This window comes from Thalassophryne amazonica, chromosome 9, assembly GCF_902500255.1.
Source record: "Thalassophryne amazonica chromosome 9, fThaAma1.1, whole genome shotgun sequence".
Lineage (NCBI taxonomy): Eukaryota > Metazoa > Chordata > Actinopteri > Batrachoidiformes > Batrachoididae > Thalassophryne > Thalassophryne amazonica.
In genome coordinates, this window is record NC_047111.1 from 81,466,992 (window position 1) to 81,487,306 (window position 20,315).

The window sequence follows — 20,315 nt, forward strand, 5'->3', positions numbered from 1 at the left end:
ACAGAGAAAGCTGCAACACCAAATCAGAAATATTTGGAACGATATGGAAAATGCAGTTTAAAAAAAAATGCAGTGATCCTTTCATTTACTTTGGCTTCTTTTTCATTGCAAGCAGTAAGAACCCAAGATAGTTAATGTTTTGTGTGGTCATCTGAATTTCATTTGTTAAAATATATCCATCACTACCTGCAACACATTCCAAAAATAAAAAAAATAAATAAATAAAAATGTGATGGGGTAATATAGGGCTAATAATGAGATCTGAAAAAAGATTAGATGTGGATGTTATTTCAAACACATTATGTCAACAAGTGATTGTAATCATGATTTGAGACAGTGGTCTTCAGACCAGAGGATCCTTGGTTGAAACCCCAGTCTGGCTGGAAAATCAGTACGAATCCTTGGGCAAGGTCCTTAATCCCCAAGTTGCTCCTGGTGTGTAGTGAGCGCCTTGCATTGCAGCACCCTGACATCGGTGTGTGAGTGTGTCTGTGTGAATGGGTGAATATGAGGCATCATTGTAAAGCTCTTTGAGTTTCTGATATAGATGGAAAAGCGTCATATAAATGCAGTCCATATTCACAGCGCTTCACTTCTTCCACATTTTGTCATGTTACAACCTTATTCCAAAATAAATCATTTTTTCCCTCTAAATTCTACACACAACACCCCATGATGACAACATGAAAAAAGTTTTTTTTTTTTTTTTTTTTTGCAAATTTATTAAAAATAAAAAACTAAGAAATCACGCGTACATAAGTATTGGCAAACTAGTGGGCCGCCATGTGCCTTTTACTAAGGAGTGGCTTCCATCTGGCTACTCTACAATACAGGCATGATTGGTGGATTGCTGCAGAGATGGATGTCCTTCTGGAAGGTTCTCTCCACAGAGCAATGCTGGAGCTCTGACAGAGTGACCATTAGGTTCTTGGTCACCTCCCTGACTAAGGCCCTTCTCCCCCGATTGCTCAGTTTAGATGAGAGGCCAGCTCTAGGAAGAGTCCTGGCGCATCTGAACTTCTTCCATTTACAGATGATGGAGGCCACTGTGTTCACTGGGACCTTCAAAGCAGTAGAAATGTTTCTGTACCCTTCCCCAGATTTGTGCCTCAAGACGATACTGTCTCAGAGGCCTACAGACAATTCCGTTGACTTGATGCTTGGTTTGTTCTCTGACATGCACTGTCAACTGTGGGACCTTATATGCAGATAGGTGCGTGTTTTTCCAAATCATGTCCAGTCAACTGAATTTACCCCAGGTGGATGCCAATTAAGCTGTAGAAACATCTCAAGGATGATCAGTGGAGACAGGATGCACCTGAGCTCAGTAATGAGCTTCATGACAAAAGCTATGAATACTTATGTACATGTGATTTCTTAGTTGTTTATTTTTAATAAATTTGCAAAAATCTTTTGCAAATTTTGTTATGTTACAGGCTTATTCCAAAACGGATGAAATTCCTTTTTTCCCCTCAAAATTCTACAAACAATACTCCATAATGGCAATGTGAAAAAAGTTTTCAGATGCTGTGGACTTTACAAATTCTTCCTTTAAATTCAGTGAGTGGCAGTAGGTCCTGGAGTTGTGGTCAGCTGCAGTTCTCCACCCTTTCCAGGGGCTCATACAAAACACTAACACTTCACTCTCAAAAATCTTATCCGTGGGAAAACTGCACAACTAAGAAACAACATGACTGGTTATGATGGACCCTCCCAAAACACACCTGTTCACCATTTCAATGTACTCACTATCAAAGTCCATAAAAATACAGAATTCAAGTCGCAACAAATTCTGGTTTTCTCATTCATTTCAATAATGTTCCTGAGTGGGCAGTCCGCCACATGATGTCAACAAAGTCAACTTTTCTGGCAAGTTTACACCTGTGAAATCAAGCAAATTTCCCATGTTTATGACTTAATTTCTCAGGGCATATGGCATCAAAAATAAAGTACAATACATCATTATTGTAACAATTCTTTCTTTATTTTGAATAGTCATTTGATTTACCATCGACATGCACTTTAACTATATAAAACAGGTCTAGGTGCGTGGTGCTGTGCATTGGATGTAATCACTACGCATTCACCACAACATGGAACTGCCTTGGTCCTGGATGGCAACTAACCAGGCAGAAAACTGATCCATCCCCTCCTTCTCAAAACCACCCATCAATCTGTCACAATCAGGAGAATCATGGTCATCCCCTTGACCTCTTCCAGTTGCTGGGGTCCTCTGTGGTAATGATCTGAACTCCTCCAGGCATGTGATCGTGCTATTTTTCAAGCATTGCAAATAATCTTTCTGTCAATCTGGCAGACAGGCATCATCACTATGAACTGGAAGAAAGGACATGTCATCCCACTCTGGAAAGAAAAGATTGATAACCTGGATTTCAGTAGTGTCAGGGGCATTATTACATTTTCTGAACTGAGAAATGTACTTGCAAGAATTATTCTTAACAGGATTCAGTCCAAGTAAATTGCCGCTATTTGAAAAAGACAACCCACTTCACACCCAAGACTGTTGAACACATCTCAGCTCTGCAGGTACTCATTGAATGCAAGTGTGATTTTCTGCATTGCTTTTTTGTGGCCTATGTTGATTTTCGTGAAGCATTTGATTCAGTTCATGTGGCTGCTGTCTGGGACATCCTCAGAATTTGTTGGATTTGTTGGATCCTCAAGAAGTTGCTGGACATCACAGCAAGCCTATATGCGGGCATACTGTGAGCACTCTGCTGAGTGGGGACAGAATCTGAATTCTGAATCTGAATCAGCTGCGACATTGTGACCATGTGGCACATTTCTCTTGGCATGATGCAGAACGCTAAAAATTCAGTGTTGAGGACCTCAGCAATCAAGAAGACCAAGGACACTCCCAGCTTTCGTCTTCCTGCAGCAGATAGATGGTTACTTTTGGGAGGTGGAGATGGACTTGTCATTTGTCTGGGTGGTTTCTGTCCAGAACCTGGGGCAGTTCAGTGGTGTGGTAGATTCAGAAACTTGCAGCACAGGTCCAACGTCCCAGACCTGACTGAAAGTCCTCAAAAAACAAAACAAAAACTATACAACTTTGAAATGTACAGAAATGTAACAGGAGAACATTACAAATGGAAATACACTCCCAAATGAATGTACATATACACTCAACAAAAATATAAACGCAACACTTTTGGTTTTGCTCCCATTTTGTATGAGATGAACTCAAAGATCTAAAACTTTTTCCACATACACAATATCACCATTTCCCGCAAATATTGTTCACAAACCAGTCTAAATCTGTGATAGTGAGCACTTCTCCTTTGCTGAGATAATCCATCCCACCTCACAGGTGTGCCATATCAAGATGCTGATTAGACACCATGATTAGTGCACAGGTGTGCCTTAGACTGTCCACAGTAAAAGGCCACTCTGAAAGGTGCAGTTTTGTTTTATTGGGGGGGATACCAGTCAGTATCTGGTGTGACCACCATTTGCCTCATGCAGTGCAACACATCTCCTTCGCATAGAGTTGATCAGGTTGTCAGTTGTGGCCTGTGGAATGTTGGTCCACTCCTCTTCAATGGCTGTGCGAAGTTGCTGGATATTGGCAGGAACTGGTACACGCTGTCGTATATGCCGGTCCAGAGCATCCCAAACATGCTCAATGGGTGACATGTCCGGTGACTATGCCGGCCATGCAAGAACTGGGACATTTTCAGCTTCCAAGAATTGTGTACAGATCCTTGCAACATGGGGCCGTGCATTATCCTGCTGCAACATGAGGTGATGTTCTTGGATGTATGGCACAACAATGGGCCTCAGGATCTCATCACGGTATCTCTGTGCATTCAAAATGCCATCAATAAAATGCACCTGTGTTCTTCGTCCATAACAGACGCCTGCCCATACCATAACCCCACCGCCACCATGGGCCACTCGAACCACAACACTGACATCAGAAAACCGCTCACCCACACGACGCCACACACGCTGTCTGCCATCTACCCTGAACAGTGTGAACCGGGATTCATCCGTGAAGAGAACACCTCTCCAACGTGCCAAATGCCAGCGAATGTGAACATTTGCCCACTGAAGTCGGTTACGACGACGAACTGGAGTCAGGTCGAGACCCCAATGAGGACGACGAGCATGCAGATGAGCTTCCCTGAGACGGTTTCTGACAGTTTGTGCAGAAATTCTTTGGTTATGCAAACTGATTGTTTCAGCAGCTGTCCGAGTGGCTGGTCTCAGACGATCTTGGAGGTGAACATGCTGGATGTGGAGGCCCTGGGCTGGTGTGGTTACACGTGGTCTGCGGTTGTGAGGCTGGTTGGATGTACTGCCAAATTCTCTGAAACGCCTTTGGAGACGGCTTATGGTAGAGAAATGAACATTCAATACACGAGCAACAGCTCTGGTTGACATTCCTCCTGTCAGCATGCCAATTGCACGCTCCCTCAAATCTTGCGACATCTGTGGCATTGTGCTGTGTGATAAAACTGCACCTTTCAGAGTGGCCTTTTATTGTGGGCCGTCTAAGGCACACCTGTGCACTAATCATGGTGTCTAATCAGCATCTTGATATGGCACACCTGTGAGGTGGGATGGATTATCTCAGCAAAGGAGAAGTGCTCACTATCACAGATTTAGACTGGTTTGTGAACAATATTTGAGGGAAATGGTGAAATCGTGTATGTGGAAAAAGTTTTAGATCTTTGAGTTCATCTCATACAAAATGGGAGCAAAACCAAAAGTGTTGCGTTTATATTTTTGTTGAGTGTATGAATACATATTATATTAATAATAATATATGAATAAAATTTATTAATATGTTACTATTCGTTTGAGGATCATCCAGAATAGATTTCTGACCATTTTGAGATTAATTTCGCTCTATAGTTTTTCTGACTTCACTATGTGGAAATGTGCAATAAAAACACAGCACAAAAACATCACACACAAAATTATGGCTAATACAGTATGTTGTCTGATATGTATGGCAACCGAGCCGGCAAGAAGTTAACATGAACTATAACAGTGCATCGTCAGAGTGCATAAATCCGCTCATCCCCAAAGTATAACTTTTACAGACGTGTGTGTAGTAATGTTTGTTATAGGTGTCCATTTTTTTTTTAAATCAAACTTATGTATGTTTTGTAGCCTGATCACAGTCTGAATAAATTTGACCAAATTACACTAAGAAGTTGGAATATTAAGTTATTTTGTGCCAACCTAATTCATTAGTTTCCAGTTGAAGCACTTTATTAGGTTGGTCTAATTATTTTTTCAGTGTGTATACCCTATTGTTACCAAGCCTGTTGTGGATATTACTTATGTAGCACCCGGCTCATGTAGCTTTTTAGGTATGAAGAATAAAGAGGGTGTTGATGTACAATGTGCGGGGCCCTGGGTACATTTAATTATGGCAAACTGTACAAACCTGTATAACTATGACAAATTATCTCCTTTTTAAACTTCATCATGAATTCAAATAAATGTCAATACATCCACTTAGCAGGAAAATATTAATTATTTTTAAAAACCACTAAAAATTTAAAATCCAATTTTACACTATTACCTTTTAGTACTCTCTATTTCGGCTTTAGACACAGTTTGTACCTTAACTAAAAGGATGAGATGCACACAAAGTACTTTAAATGAAAAAAAAAAAGGAATTTAGTTAGCGTATTTTTAAACTAAAATAAAATATGAAATTGAAGGTCAGAGTGTCTGATTGATATATATATTTATATACATGTAGCAGCTGCACTCTGCGTTGTTATGACTCCACTCATTCGCTCCTCAGAAGTGATAAGGAAATTTTTCACAAATGTGAATCTGTCAGATTTGGATTCTGGATCCAGCCCCGGTTTATCTCTTGACAAATTAGCTCTAAATTCTTTGATATTCTTGCACATACTCACATATTGAAAAAAACCCACTAAGCACAGTACCAACACCACTATCAGGATTACAGCCACAACAGCGTGTGTGTAGACAGGTCTAGGTTCCAGTGGCTCAGAAGGCACTTCTTTATTGTCTAAGGCATAAAGAGCAGATAGACGTATGTCAACGATAGATCTATGGAATGCTTTCACAAGAAACATGTGACCTAAACATTCAGTATGTATGGACACAATTCAAAAATATAAGGGCACTTTAATTGCATAATTTACCTCTGTCGAGGGTCCAAACCCCTCATTGTTTAGGGCCCCTTCATACATAATACGAATAAGTACAACTCAGGGCGACTCATGGCGAAACAGCTCATATGAGTGAACGACGAAACATTGCTCCAACGGGCGACATTGTGATGGTTCACGCATGCGATGGTGTCTTTCAAGCAAAAAGACATCACAACGCTGATGTGGAGAACAATAAAATAAAAATCAGCTGTATAATTAGTGAATATCACTCGGTTGATATAAATAATACATAAAAGAGGATGCAATACAGAACCCTGCGGTTAAATAACCCTGGTTAAAAAAAAAAAATCACTCACGGGATTCAAACCCATGAGCTCTGATTATCAGACAGAAACGTTACCACTATGCTACCATCACTGCCTTGTAATCAGTGCGGAAAAATGCTTGAAATCAAAGACATGGACAAGGTACACTGTGTGCAACCTCTGCAGCCTGGCGCAAAGGTGAAAGATGTTTTATATATTTCCAGGATAGCAGACAGAGACATGCACCTCATGGAGGAATGTTGTTAGTTCATGTCCTTCCAAATCCAGGAGCAGAGATCTTTACAGCCGCGGCTATGAGCAGACACGCCCCCTGTCCATTCAGCGCCCAGACCAATGTTCCACTCTCTGTGTTATGTGGTCATTCATTTTCGTTATTTGTTATGTAATTGCGTATGTAGGTATTGTCATAATTAGGTGGAACACCTCAGGATCCCACAATCAGAGGTGGTTAATGTGCCCTGGGAAAGGGAAGTTTGGGGTCCCCTGCTGGTGCTGTTGCCCCCGCAACTGTATCTTGGATAAGCGGTTGGACATGAGTGATGAGTGATGACTTTGAAATTTGTCGAATATTTTCACCAAATTTAATCAAAATTATTTTTTTATTAACATTAACTATCCAGCATTATTGTTCATAGTACATTTCTTATCTCCACTCTACAAAATCTTTATTTTCCTTCAGTTTATTACAAATACACAAAATTTATTCAACCCCAAAGATAAAAGGCCAACAAAAAGAATCATAATAGTACAAAATAAACATACGAGGGCTGTCTATAACGTATAGGTCCTTTTTATTTTTTCAAAAACTATATGGATTTCATTCATATGTTTTTACGTCAGACATGCTTGAACCCTCGTGCGCATGCGTGAGTTTTTCCACGCCTGTCGGTGACGTCATTCGCATGTGAGCACTCCTTGTGGGAGGAGTCGTCCAGCCCCTCGTCGGAATTCCTTTGTCTGAGAAGTTGCTGAGAGACTGGCGCTTTGTGTGATCAAAATTTTTTCTAAACCTGTGAGACACATCGAAGTGGACATGGTTCGAAAAATTAAGCTGGTTTTCGGTGAAATTTTTAACGGCTGATGAGAGATTTTGAGGTGATACTGTCGCTTTAAGGACTTCCCACGGAGCGAGACGTCGTGCAGCACTCCCATGCGCCGTCGTCAGCCTGTTTCAAGCTGAAAACCTCCACATTTCAGACTCTATTGATCCAGGACGTCGTGAGAGAACAGAGAAGTTTCAGAAGTCGGTTTCAGCATTTTATCCGGATATTCCACTGTTAAAGGAGATTTTTTTTAATGAAAGACGTGCGGACAGGTCCGTGCGGACGGGTCCGCGTGTCGGGACGCAGCCGGCGCGGTGCGGCGGCACAGGAAAAACACCTCCGTGTTGATAACCATTTGTAAAATCCAGGCGGCTTTTGATGGCTTTCAGTGGAGTGAGTATATGAGAAATTGTTTAACAGCTGGACATGTTACAACTTGTCCTTAAGGCTTCCAACGGAGGTGTTTTTTCTGTGGCGGAGCGTCGCGGTGGCTGCGAGCTGACGCTGCAATCCGCCCGCATGTCTTTCATTAAAAAAATCTCCTTTAACAGTGGAATATCCGGATAAAATGCTGAAACCGACTTCTTCTGAAACTTCTCTGTTCTCTCACGACGTCCTGGATCAATAGAGCCTGAAATGTGGAGGTTTTCAGCTTGAAACAGGCTGACAACGGCGCCTGAGAGCGCTGCACGACGTCTCACTCCGTGGGAAGTCCTTAAAGCGACAGTATCTGTTATGTGTCGGACGTGGTCGGAGCACCGACCCAGCGTTTGACAGGACCCAGCATAAAATAAGCATAGCACGGTTCAAAAGATAATAGAATTTAATAATCATAATGAGTGCAGTGATAAACAACCAAAAATGTCCGCGGTCTGATGAGGTGAAAACAGGGCGCGCTCTCAGCAGCGCAAACGGTCCGGAGCCACAGCAGTTCGGACCCAGGGACCCCGCCGACACCCCCCAGGTGGCCGCGACAAACCGAGTCTGTGAAGAAAGAAAACATGAGGTGAGTCCAACACTCTCCACCCAGAGAGACACAGCTCAAAAGGTGCACACAATCAGCAAACACTTCCTGGCTTAAATATATATCAGCTTCTCACCCTGCAGGCACGGATCAACTCAGTTCAAATCTCCACTGCAGCAGAAGCTGATTAGACAATTAGCATAACGTGACAGCTCAATACAACAAGGTGTGAGGGACACCAAATCCACTGTCATTACTTCATAAAAGTCACCAAAACCAAATTACCTCAGGAAGTGTGCTGAAGAGCGTGAGACCTCACCCAATCCTCCTTCACAGACTGTGGCGTCAAACCTGGAGCGGTCTCTGCGTCCGTAATGGTGAGATTGTTCTCCTGACATCGATCTCACACGTCTGCTCACAAGGTCGAGTCTCTGGCAATCACACACTGTGCATTCAAGGTTTAAGTGCAGCAAGCTCTGATCAAGACAGATATACCACAGCTGCATGACCTGCACGTGATAACAAGCCTCAGGTGTTCAGGGTGAGGTCCTAATACTCAGCCACACGTCAGCCACTCAGTCCTGAACGCATACCACCTGATGGGAGAAACAGAAAAACAAAAACCAAGCCAGCCAAACACCCCAGCACACAACAGTATCACCTCAAAATCTCTCATCAGCCGTTAAAATTTTCACCGAAAACCAGCTTAATTTTTTGAACCGTGTCCACTTTGATGTGTCTCACAGGTTTAGAAAAAAATTTGATCAAACAAAGCGCCAGTCTCTCAGCAACTTCTCAGACAAAGGAATTCCGACAAGGGGCTGGACGACTCCTCCCATAAGGAGTGCTCACAGGCGAATGACGTCACCGACAGGCATGGAAAAACTCACGCGTGCGCACGAGGGTTCAAGCATGTCTGACGTAAAAACATATGAATGAAATCCATATAGTTTTTGAAAAAAATAAAAAGGACCTATACTTTATTGACAGACCTCGTATAGTTTATAACGTCAAGTTACCAATGTCATTGTTAAAGCTACATTTTTACTTTGCTAATGTCACGAATTTAGACTGATCAAGGAAAACAAAAACCAACAAAATAGAAGTCCATTACTGCTATATCACCTGAACCCTAGATGGAATCAGTTTATTATATCTATATACAATTGTGTTCAAAATAATAGAAGTGTGTTTAAAAAGTGAGTAAAGCTCAAAATCCTTATAATAGCTTTTATTTCCATACACACAAATGCATTAGTAACACTGCACATTCTATTTCAAATCAAAACATGAAGAAAAATTGTATCAAATTTGTTATTATTTTACAGAAAATGAAGAAAAAGGGAATATTAAGCTATTTATAAAAATAGTAGTGTCTGCATTTTTCTTTTTGTGACCTTTATTTTGCAGGCCCTTATTTAAGGCAGCAGATATTGTACATGCTGGTTGTCCTGCATTTATAAAAATAGCAGTGTCTGCATTTTTCTTTTTGTGACCTTTATTGCACCCTTACAGGTGGCCCTTATTTAAGGCAGCAAATATTGTACATGCTGGTTGTCCTGCATTTATAAAAATAGTAGTGTCTGCAAGGGGATTCCCTTCCAAGATGGCGCCACGTGAAGGCGCCCTGGTATTCTGGTGCTCCCTGTTTTGTCTGTTTTTGTGCGTGAATCGTGTGTCATTGTGCCCCTACACCCGCGAGGAGCTTCTAAACATCAAATCATCAACACCCACGGACATTACGCCAGTTTTTTTAGTGCCTGCAGCTGAACTGGTTCACTTTTTGGCCAAAAAAGTGAGACGACGGCGGAGAGGGAAACGCGTTGGAGCTCTCGTGCGCCTCAGACGAAGGGGCACGCGCATATTTCTCTCCAACGTCCGCTCACTCCACAACAAGATGGATGAGCTGGCACTGCTGATGAAGAAGAATAGAGATTTCTCCTCATCTTGTGTTCTGTGCTTCACGGAGACGTGGTTAAATGCACAGACACCGGACTGCGCGCTCCAACTAGGATTCCAACTCCTCCGTGCAGACAGAGACCGAGCACTCTCTGGTGGAAAAACTAGAGGGGGAGGACTCTGCTTCTATATCAACAACGCCTGGTGCTCCGATGTGACTGTGATCTCCCAACACTGCTGTCCCTCTCTGGAATATCTCCTCATAAACTGCAGACCGTTCTACTCTCCACGTGAGTTTAACTCTTTCATACTTTGCTCTGTGTATATTCCACCGAGCGCGGACGTGCACGAGGCCGAGCACGCTCTCGCGGATCAGATTATGAGCGTGGAGAGAGACTTTCCGGACTCTCTTGTTATAATTCTCAGTGATTTTAACAAAGGGAATCTCAGTCAGGAATTACCAAAATACAAACAGTTTGTTAAATGCCCGACCAGAGAAGGGAGCACGTTAGATCATTGTTACACGACAGTGAGTGGTGCGTACCGCGCGGTGGCCCGTGCACTCAGATCACATGATGGTCTACTTGATCCCCATGTACAGACAGAGACTTAAACTCTCTAAACCTGTTGTGAGGACGTCTAAAGTGTGAAGCAATGAAGCTGTAGAGGAGCTACGCGCGTGCTTGGCCACCACGGATTGGGATATGTTTGAGGCTTCAACAGACAGTCAAGATGACTACACGGACACTGTGACGTCATATATTCATTTCTGTGAAGACAGCATCATCCCACAGCGTACCAGGGTGAGATATAACAATGACAAGCCCTGGTTCACACCTAAACTCCAGCAGCTCCGTCAGCAGAAAGAGGTGGCTTTCAGAGAAGGAGACAGAGACAGCTATAGAGGTGCAAAGTACAGATTTAGCAAGGAGGTGGCAAAGGCTAAATCCATGTACAGTTCTCATCTGCAGCAAAGGTTCTCTGCCAACGACTCGGCCTCTGTGTGGAGGGGGTTGAAAGAGATCACCAACTACAAGCCCAAAGCACCTCGTTCTATTAACGACCTCAAGCTGGCCAACGACCTGAACGTCTTCTATTCACACTTTGAAGACAAGGACTCACACCTCCCCACCCCCCACACAACTGGATATTCAAACACTCTGGACCTCCCCCTCTCACTGCTGCCGTCCCCACTCCCCCTGTTGCCCTCTTGGTCCAAGAGGAGGACGTGAGGAGACATTTCAAAAGGCTGAATCCACATAAGGCCCCGGGCCCAGACTGTGTCTCTCCTGCCACCCTGAGACACTGCGCTGATGAGCTGGCCCCAGTCTTCACGGGGATCTTCAACACCTCCCTGGAGTCATGCCATGTTCCAGTCTGTTTCAAGTCCTCAATCATAGTTCCAGTCCCCAAGAAACCATGCATCACTGGACTTAATGACTACAGGCCTGTGGCTCTCACGTCTGTAGTCATGAAGACCTTTGAACGCCTGGTTTTATCCCACCTGAAGTCCATCACCGACCCCCTCCTGGACCCCCTGCAGTTTGCCTACAGAGCCAACAGGTCTGTAGATGACGCCATAAACCTGGCCCTGCACTCCATCCTGCAGCACCTGGACTCCCCAGGAACCTACGCTAGGATCCTGTTTGTGGACTTCAGCTCTGCATTCAACACCATCCTTCCAGCTTTGCTCCAGGACAAGCTTTCTCTGCTCCACGTGCCCAACTCCACCTGCAGGTGGATCACAGACTTCCTGACAGACCGGAGTCAGCGCGTAAGGCTGGGAAAAAATGTCTCGAACACTCGGGTTCTCAGCACAGGATCTCCACAGGGCTGTGTCCTTTCCCCTCTGCTCTTCTCCCTGTACACTAACTGCTGCACCTCCAGCCATGACTCTGTAAAGCTCATCAAGTTTGTGGACGACACCACCCTCATCGGACTCATTTCGGATGGGGATGAGTCTGCCTACAGGAGGGAGGTGGACCGGCTGGTGACCTGGTGCAGCAGCAACAACTTGGAGCTCAACGCCCAGAAAACAGTGGAGATGATCGTGGACTTCAGGAAAGTCACAGCCCCCCCGCCCTCCCTCGCCCTCACCAACAGCCCCATCACCACTGTGGTCTGTCACCGCTTCCTCGGCACCACCATCACCCAGGACCTCAAGTGGGAGTCAACCATCAGCTCCCTCATCAAGAAGGCCCAGCAGAGGATGTACTTCCTGTGGCAGCTGAAGAAGGCCAAGATGCCTGTCCAGCTGATGGTGCAGTTCTACACGGCCATCATCGAGTCCATCCTCTGCTCCTCCATCACGGTGTGGTACGCCGGGGCCACAGTCAGGGACAGACACAGACTGCAGCGCATTGTGGCCTCTGCTGAGAAGGTATTCGGCTGTAGCCTTCCATCTCTCCACGACCTGCACGTCTCCAGGACTCTGGGCCGAGCAGGTTGGATCACAGCTGACCCTTCTCACCCTGCACACGGTCTGTTCAATCCACTCCCCTCGGGCAGGAGGCTACGGTCCATCCGAACAAGAAACTCCCGCCATAAGAACAGTTTCTTCCCCTCTGCCGTTAGACTCATGAACTCCTCATAACTCAGTCACCTTAAGCTTAACTCTGTCACTTTATCATTTTATCACGGGTCACTTTAGACAGTGTATTTTGGTTTTTAATTGCACTCCTCCCACTGCACTGTTTTTTCTGTTTCTCTGTTTTTCTGTTGCACACAGCCTTTCATATTTCATATTTCTTTTTTTTTTCTTTTTTTATCTTAAATTTTATCTTATTTTGACACATATGTTATATTTTATCTTAGCATTTTATCTCTTCTTGATGTTTCACCATTGTACCGAAGCAAATTCCTTGTCTGTGAATCCTGTTCACTGGCAATGGCAATAAACTTCTTCTGATTCTGATTTTTCTTTTTGTGACCTTTATTGTACCCTTACAGGTGGCCCTTATTTAAGGCAGCAAATATTGTACATGCTGGTTGTCCTGCATTTCTCTCTGAAAATCTGAGTAAATTGGGTCATTCCAGACATTTTTTCAGTATAACAGTGTACTTTGATTAAGAAGCTGATTGGACAGAATGGCAAAGACTCAGCCAGTGATCAGCTCCCGTGTGAGCAAAGAAGATCTAAAATTTCCTGTGAGTACTGTAACAATGAGAAGACGCCAGTGAGAACCCAATCTTATGGGCAAGAAGCCAATGGAAAGTACCATTCTTGCAAAAATGGCATGCTGTAGAGATTACAGTTTGCCAAAGAACACACTGACTGGCCTAACGAGAAATGGCGCAACATTTTTTGGATTGATGAAAGTAAGATTGTTCTTTTTGGGTCTAGGGACTGCAGACAGTTTGTCAGATGACCTGAATTCAAGCCACAGTACACTGTGAAGACAGTGAAGCATGGTGGAGCAAGCAACATGATATGGGGATGTTTCTCATACTATGGTGTCGGGCCTATTTATCACATACCAGGGGTTATGGATCAGTTTGAATACATCAAAATTCTTGAAGAGGTCATGTTACCATATGCCAAAGACGAAATGCCCTTTCAACAAGACAATGACCCCAAATACCCAAGCAAGTGAGCAGCATCTTGGCTCCAGACCAACAAGATTAATGTTATGGAGTGGACAGCCCAATCCAGGGACCTTAATCCAATGGAAAAAGTGGATGAAAATTTAGCAAACTTGTGCGGTGACTGAGGAAATCCAAGAAATGTACGAGGTCTGTTAGAAAAGTATCGGACCTTTTTATTTTTTGCTAAAACCATATGGATTTGAATCACATGTGATTGCATCAGCCAAGCTTGAACCTTCGTGTGCATGCGTGAGTTTTTTCACGCCTGTTGGTTGCGTCATTCACCCGTGAGCAGGCTTTGTGTGAGCAGTGGTCCACCCCTCTCATTGGATTTTTATTGCGAATAAATGTCTGAACGATTTGGAGCTTTGCTGCATCAATTTTTTCCAGAAACTGTGAGAGACCTCCAGGTGGACACCATTCGGAATATTCAGATGGCTTTCAGGGACCATTTTATGGGGATTACACAGATTAAGGAGTGCTCCAGCTGGTTTAAAGACCACCCACAGCGTCTGAGAGCGTGGCGCACTCCGAGCACCGATCGACAGGCTCAAACCCCGCTGAAACAACCAGATCATTTCCAACGTGAAGGCTTTGTTGATCCGGGACGTCATCTGACTTCCACAAAAAAGGCATAAGGCGTGGACATCAGCACTTTTTCGGCACATTCCACTGTTACAGGAGTTTTTTTCATGGAAAAAGAAGCAGAGGGATGCGCCACTGTGCCGTTCATGGCGCGGGACAAAACCACCTCCGTGTTTGTCTCACAGGATGGCTTTGAGATGGATTTCAGACGGCTGTCGGTGGCGCATCCCTCTGCTTCTTTATTGCCGCGACGTGCAGAGTTCCTCCGCTCCTCTTTCCATGACAAAAACTTCTGTAACAGTGGAATGTGCCGTTCATTTCCAAATTGAACGCTGTGTTGATCCGGGACATCATCTGACTACCACAGAAATTGCAGAAGACGTGGACATCAGCACTTTTTTGGCACATTGAGACAGACATGCGGAGAAATTTGCGCATCGGGATGGAGCCGCATGGCGCAAAGCAACGCCGTGATGAAGCCTCACAGGACATGTTCTGGCATGTCCAGCTCATCCACAATTTCTCGGATAGTCACACGACTGAAAAACCACCGAAAGCCGTCTGAAAGCCGTCCTGTGAGACCAACACGGAGGTGCTTTTGTCACGCGCCATGAGCGGCTCCATGGCGCATCCCTCCGCTTCTCTTTCCATGACAAAAACTCCTGTAACAGTGGAATGTGCCAAAAAAGTGCTGATGTCCACGTCTTCTGCCATTTCTGTGGAAGTCAGACGACGTCCCGGATCAACAAAGCCTTCACTTTGGAAATGATCTGGTTGTTTCAGCGGGGTTTCAGCCTGTCGATCGGCGCTCGGAGTGCGCCGTGCTCTCAGCCGCTGTGGGCGGTCTTTAAACCGGTTGGAGCACTCCTTAATCTGTGTAATCCCCATAAAATCGTCCCTGAAAGCCATCTGAATTTTCAGAATGGTGTCCACCTGGAGGTCTCTCACAGTTTCTGGAAAAATTTGATGCAGCAAAGCTCCAAATCGTTCAGACATTTTATTCGCAATAAAAATCCGACGAGAGGGGTGGACCACTGTTCACACAAAGCCTGGTCACAGGCGAATGACGCAACCGACAGGCGTGAAAAAACTCGCACATGCGCACGAAGGTTCAAGCTTGGCTGATGCAATCACACGTGATTCAAATCCATATGGTTTTTGCAAAAAATAAAAAGGTCGGATAGTTTTCTAACAGACCTCATATTTCTAATGAAGACAGTATCAATGCACCAGATTCTGTTCATTATCAGTCAACAGTAAAGATCAAGAGTTCAAGGTCAACCCAGACAGATCCACAATGAACTCTCTGTAATGAACTGCATACTGAATACTGATGACCCCAATACAGAGAACAGACATCAACACAGGTCCAGAGATCTTTAACCTGAGTATCAAGCAGGCCAAGATCAAATATAAAGAATCAGTCAGCATAGCAGAGGTGTCCATGAGACATTAATTGTGATTTAGCCACATTGTACTTAGTCTGCTTGTCATCAATGGCCTCAAGTGATAAACTTCCAGTGGTGTTAATGGTAGTTTTTCAGCAATAACCCAGTCTACCACATCATAGTTATTTATATCAAAGTGTTGGGTTGACACCTGATACCCCACAGATTAGGGACACCTGTTGTTGAGTATTGATTGATTATGCTCCCTTCAGAGGCCTTGAGACAGTCTGTTACATACTAGTAAGTGTCAGTATAGCATTGTAGCTATCAGATGTCCCTATAATTACCACGTCATAGATGCTCAGTTAGCCACAGACATAACATTACAGACTGTCAAGGACTTTGGTACAACTAACTACAATGTTGCTAAAAGCTCCTGTCACCCTGTGTGAGTTATAAGATTAATCTGGGGCAGTTCCAGAAAAGTCAAAGCCCAGAAAGTCAGTCAGTGTGGCCACAGTGTTTAAAGAGCTAGGCAGAGGGAGTTACCAAAAACACAATTACATCAACTCACAATTCGGGCAGTCAGTCCAGGCAAACTAAATCTGCACAAAGCAGGCAACAAAAGGAGGAGGTCAAACTAGAACAAAGACTGGTTAGCAACATATAATCACTGGGAGATGATACATAGAAATACTGGTGGTCACAGTGGAATGGCCAGGACCATGACATTCTCCACTTTCAGGTAAAAATGGGACTTCAAAATTCATAAATTTGTAACATCAACACCTACATCAGTATCAAACGTTAATTCAACCCAGTCTCATGGCAGCTCGTCAGACTCGGTTATGAAAAGTACATTAATCTATGGGTTCGTGAGGGGGGTACGAAAATGCAACATTTTTCGTCACAGGGGCACAAAAATGTAGGGTGAAAGGGGGATTCTGGGGGGGTCACTGTTAATATTTGGGAGGGTACACACTTACGGCATGGTAATGGTTAGAGTTAGGAGAAGGGGAAGATTATAAATAGCAAAATTAAAAACCCGTGTCACGAAAACCAACCCTTTTCGTAATGGCGCATGATAGAAACATGAGGCTGGGATGGGTTAATCAGCTATAGTGGCGCCAGTTCGAGGAAACATGATTATCTTCCTTCTCTCTCTCTCTCTCTCTCTCTCTCTCTCTCTCTCTCTCTCTATTTATTTATACCTTTCTGTATTATTTAGTGAATAAGGTTTTTTATTGTTTTTATTTTATTTTTTACTTCTCTATGTGCTATTTTCTAGGCTGATGTCTGTACTGCATGTGCCCTTATATTTTGTTTGTGTGTGGACAAATCATTACCTGAGTGGCATGTCCAGTGACTCCAGTTGCTCCAAAAAGCTTTGTCAGCACAATACTTATTCAACCTGGACCGAACCCTGAAGCAGCTCCTCTCAGTGATCTCAGCAGGGTTTAGAGTCAGACTCATCTTCCTGGCTGAAGTCTGACGCTGTCAGACAAATGTAAGGTACAGTCAATGTGATGTAAAAACAAATCTGTCATTCCTTTAAAATAATAAAAGATAATAATAAATGAAAGTAATAAAAATAGAAAAATAATAATTGGAAAAAAATTTAATCTATACAATAAATACATAAATTATTATTTAATAAGTAGGTAAAATAATGTTGAAATAAAATGTAAATAAATAAACAAAGCATAATAAAAAAATGATTTAAAATAATCCTTCAACCCATGTGTGTTCCAGTCAGACTCATATTCTACTGAGTGCTACTAAAATACTGTATGCCTTACCGGTCTAATATTTTAATGCTTTATCAGTCTATCCATCTCCCACATAAAACACATACAAAAAAAGTTTTGTATGAGACAACTTAAAAATAATTTAAAATTTCCTTCCAGAGTCTATTTGTACCCAAGAAGCAATTACATCCTTTGTGCATTTCAGTGGCACTTTTCTATCTGATGCAGATGCTCAAAGAGCTTTACCTTAAGGACCTTAGACATTTCGAGTCTGACAAGGGTTCAAACAGAGGATCCTCTTGTCTCGAACTTGCTGCCTTAACCCTAAAACAATCACCTTTCACAAGTACGTCATGTGGAAAAGGGACCAGAGGACAAAGAATCACAATTCCACCAAAAACATATGGCACAGAACCTGTGGAAAAAGGACCAAGGTCCATCTGTTTTTACATAAGGACATTTAGTAGGTGTAGTGCCTCCTACAGGCTCTATCCTCAGGTTGTCTGTCAACCAGGACACTAAAATATTTCAGTCCATCAAGGTGCACAATCCAAAATATCTGTTTTCTTAGTTCATAGACACTGATAATGTTGAGTCAGGAATACCGTGGATAGCCAGAAGATCATCAAGGCTCCTTGATGGGACTAATCCTTGTCATAACATCTCCAAATGCATTGATCCCAAGAGGCAAGATTGGTTCCAGTGTAGCTCAAACTCTACTATGTGGATGTAATTGTGAGCCCAAACCCAAACCTTGGTCCAGATCCAGCTCACGCTTGTAACGGTTTAATAGTGACACGACAAAATCAGATAATAAGTCAGCAAGTGGACATCAGAGGCAGAGGGTCAGTCTGTAGATCTGTAGGTCAGTCTGTAAGTCAGCCTGAAGGTCAGTCTGTGGATACATAGCTGTGTTGACTAGTTTTGCAACATCAACATCTCGTCACAGGTGTGCAGAGCAAAGATGATGACCAGCATGCCAGTGGACAGATAACAACTGTGACGCTTGGTCCAGCATTCATGAACCTTCCTGTAAAAAAAACCCCACCAGATTCACCATCAAAACCTTGGTTGTATCAGCCTGGACCAGACTTTAATCCTTATGTTAGTCATTTTGATCTGCTTAGTGGACAAAGCGCTGGTCAGCCACTCGCGAGCTCTGAGTCTGAAGGGCAAAAGGGCAAGGCTGACAACATATCCAACATCCATTGTACTCTTGGGGTACAGGAAGTGATGCATGGTACAATTTCTAACACCATTCTCACATCTACGAGTCACCACTTTCACACCAGTGGCTGAGAGACAGAGCGTGTGCTGTGAGAGCCCATCGTACCCTCTCGCGACAGGTGTCAGCCAAATTTTAGCTGACGCACACAAACATCTAACACCACTCATTTGGCACTTACAAAATTGTGGCCATTCATACTATCATCACGAAAACAGTCAGCAGACAATCACTGTCGAGCTGGATGTAAAATTTGTCGAAGTGCCCCACAACTGTGGAGTTGCAAAAAGCCACACACGTAGTGCATGTGTCTCGTGATGTGTGCGCACGTGTCGCAGACAACAGAAATGGTTTTTCTTGGTATTGCTGGTTTTGAGTTATCTGCAGAATTGAACAAAAATAATATTGTGATGTTAACAACACATGTACATGGATCATGGATCAAACTGAGCAGAGGTAATGAAAGTGGGGTTTGGATTTTTTTTGTGTAGGCACTGTGATTTTTCCAATAAAAAACATTAAGTATTGTTCTCATTTTCATTTAACCTTTATTTAATCAGATAAGAAAACCCACTGAGATCAAGACCTCTTTTGCAGGGGTGATCTAGCCAAGAAGGCAACAGCACACACCAACAGGCAAAGCAATAATAAAACAATAATACAATACATCCGCCATAAAATACAAACCCAAGCAGCTGACCAATGGACCCAAGAATTATTTTAAATAACAATGCAAGCTCAAGCACAATAAAGTTCATGGTCTAAGACAGGATTTAGGACATACACATTGTCCAAAGGATTTCCGTTGTCTGTTCTCTAATATCAATCGGACGGCTGTCAGTGAAACTAGCCCAGGCAGTTTCAATTCCATTTGGAGGGCATTCCAAGAAAAGGGGGAGCCAAAACTGTAGCTTTCTTTCCCTTTTCTTTTCAAACAGGAGGAACCGAAAAACACAAAGTGTCATTCGAGTGTAAGGCATAGCAGCTTACAGTTCTACACAGAAAAATGGACAGATACGTAGAAAGCAGCCCAACAAGTGCCTTATATACCAAAGTCATCCAGTGCATGAGCTGCCTTGGTTCCAAAGAGGACATGCCAGCCTTGGCATAAAGTTCGCAGTAATGGGTAAGGTGGCTACAACCAGTGATAAATCTGAGAGCACAATGATACACTGGAGACAAGGACTGCAAACACATGCTAGAAGCACATAAATACACAACATCATCACAGTCCCATAGAGGCATGAAAGTAGCATTTATCAGACGCTTCCGGGCTTCGAGGGAGAAACAGGACTTGTTTTTATGGAAGAACCCAAGCTTCACCCTCAGTTTAGAAATCAAGTGCCTAATATGAGCTTTGAAGGAGAGCAATTAAAATTAAACCCAAATACTTATAATTAGTGACCAGCTCAAGAGCTTGACCT

The 20,315-nt window shown here is 43.4% G+C and overlaps 1 protein-coding gene across 2 annotated transcripts in view; it reads right to left on the minus strand.

The window, feature by feature from the left end:
• Positions 1-4,725: 4,725 nt before the first annotated feature.
• Positions 4,726-20,315, minus strand: part of il13ra2 (interleukin 13 receptor, alpha 2) — a 43,331-nt gene continuing 27,741 nt past the window's right edge. For both annotated transcript variants that reach the window (XM_034178540.1, XM_034178541.1), the window contains exons 8-9: positions 17,265-17,412; positions 4,726-6,022 (exon numbers count right to left, since the gene is read on the minus strand). In XM_034178540.1, coding sequence (XP_034034431.1) covers positions 5,730-6,022; positions 17,265-17,412 — 441 coding nt within the window. In that variant the 3' untranslated portion in view covers positions 4,726-5,729. The remainder of the gene's footprint in view (positions 6,023-17,264; positions 17,413-20,315) is intronic.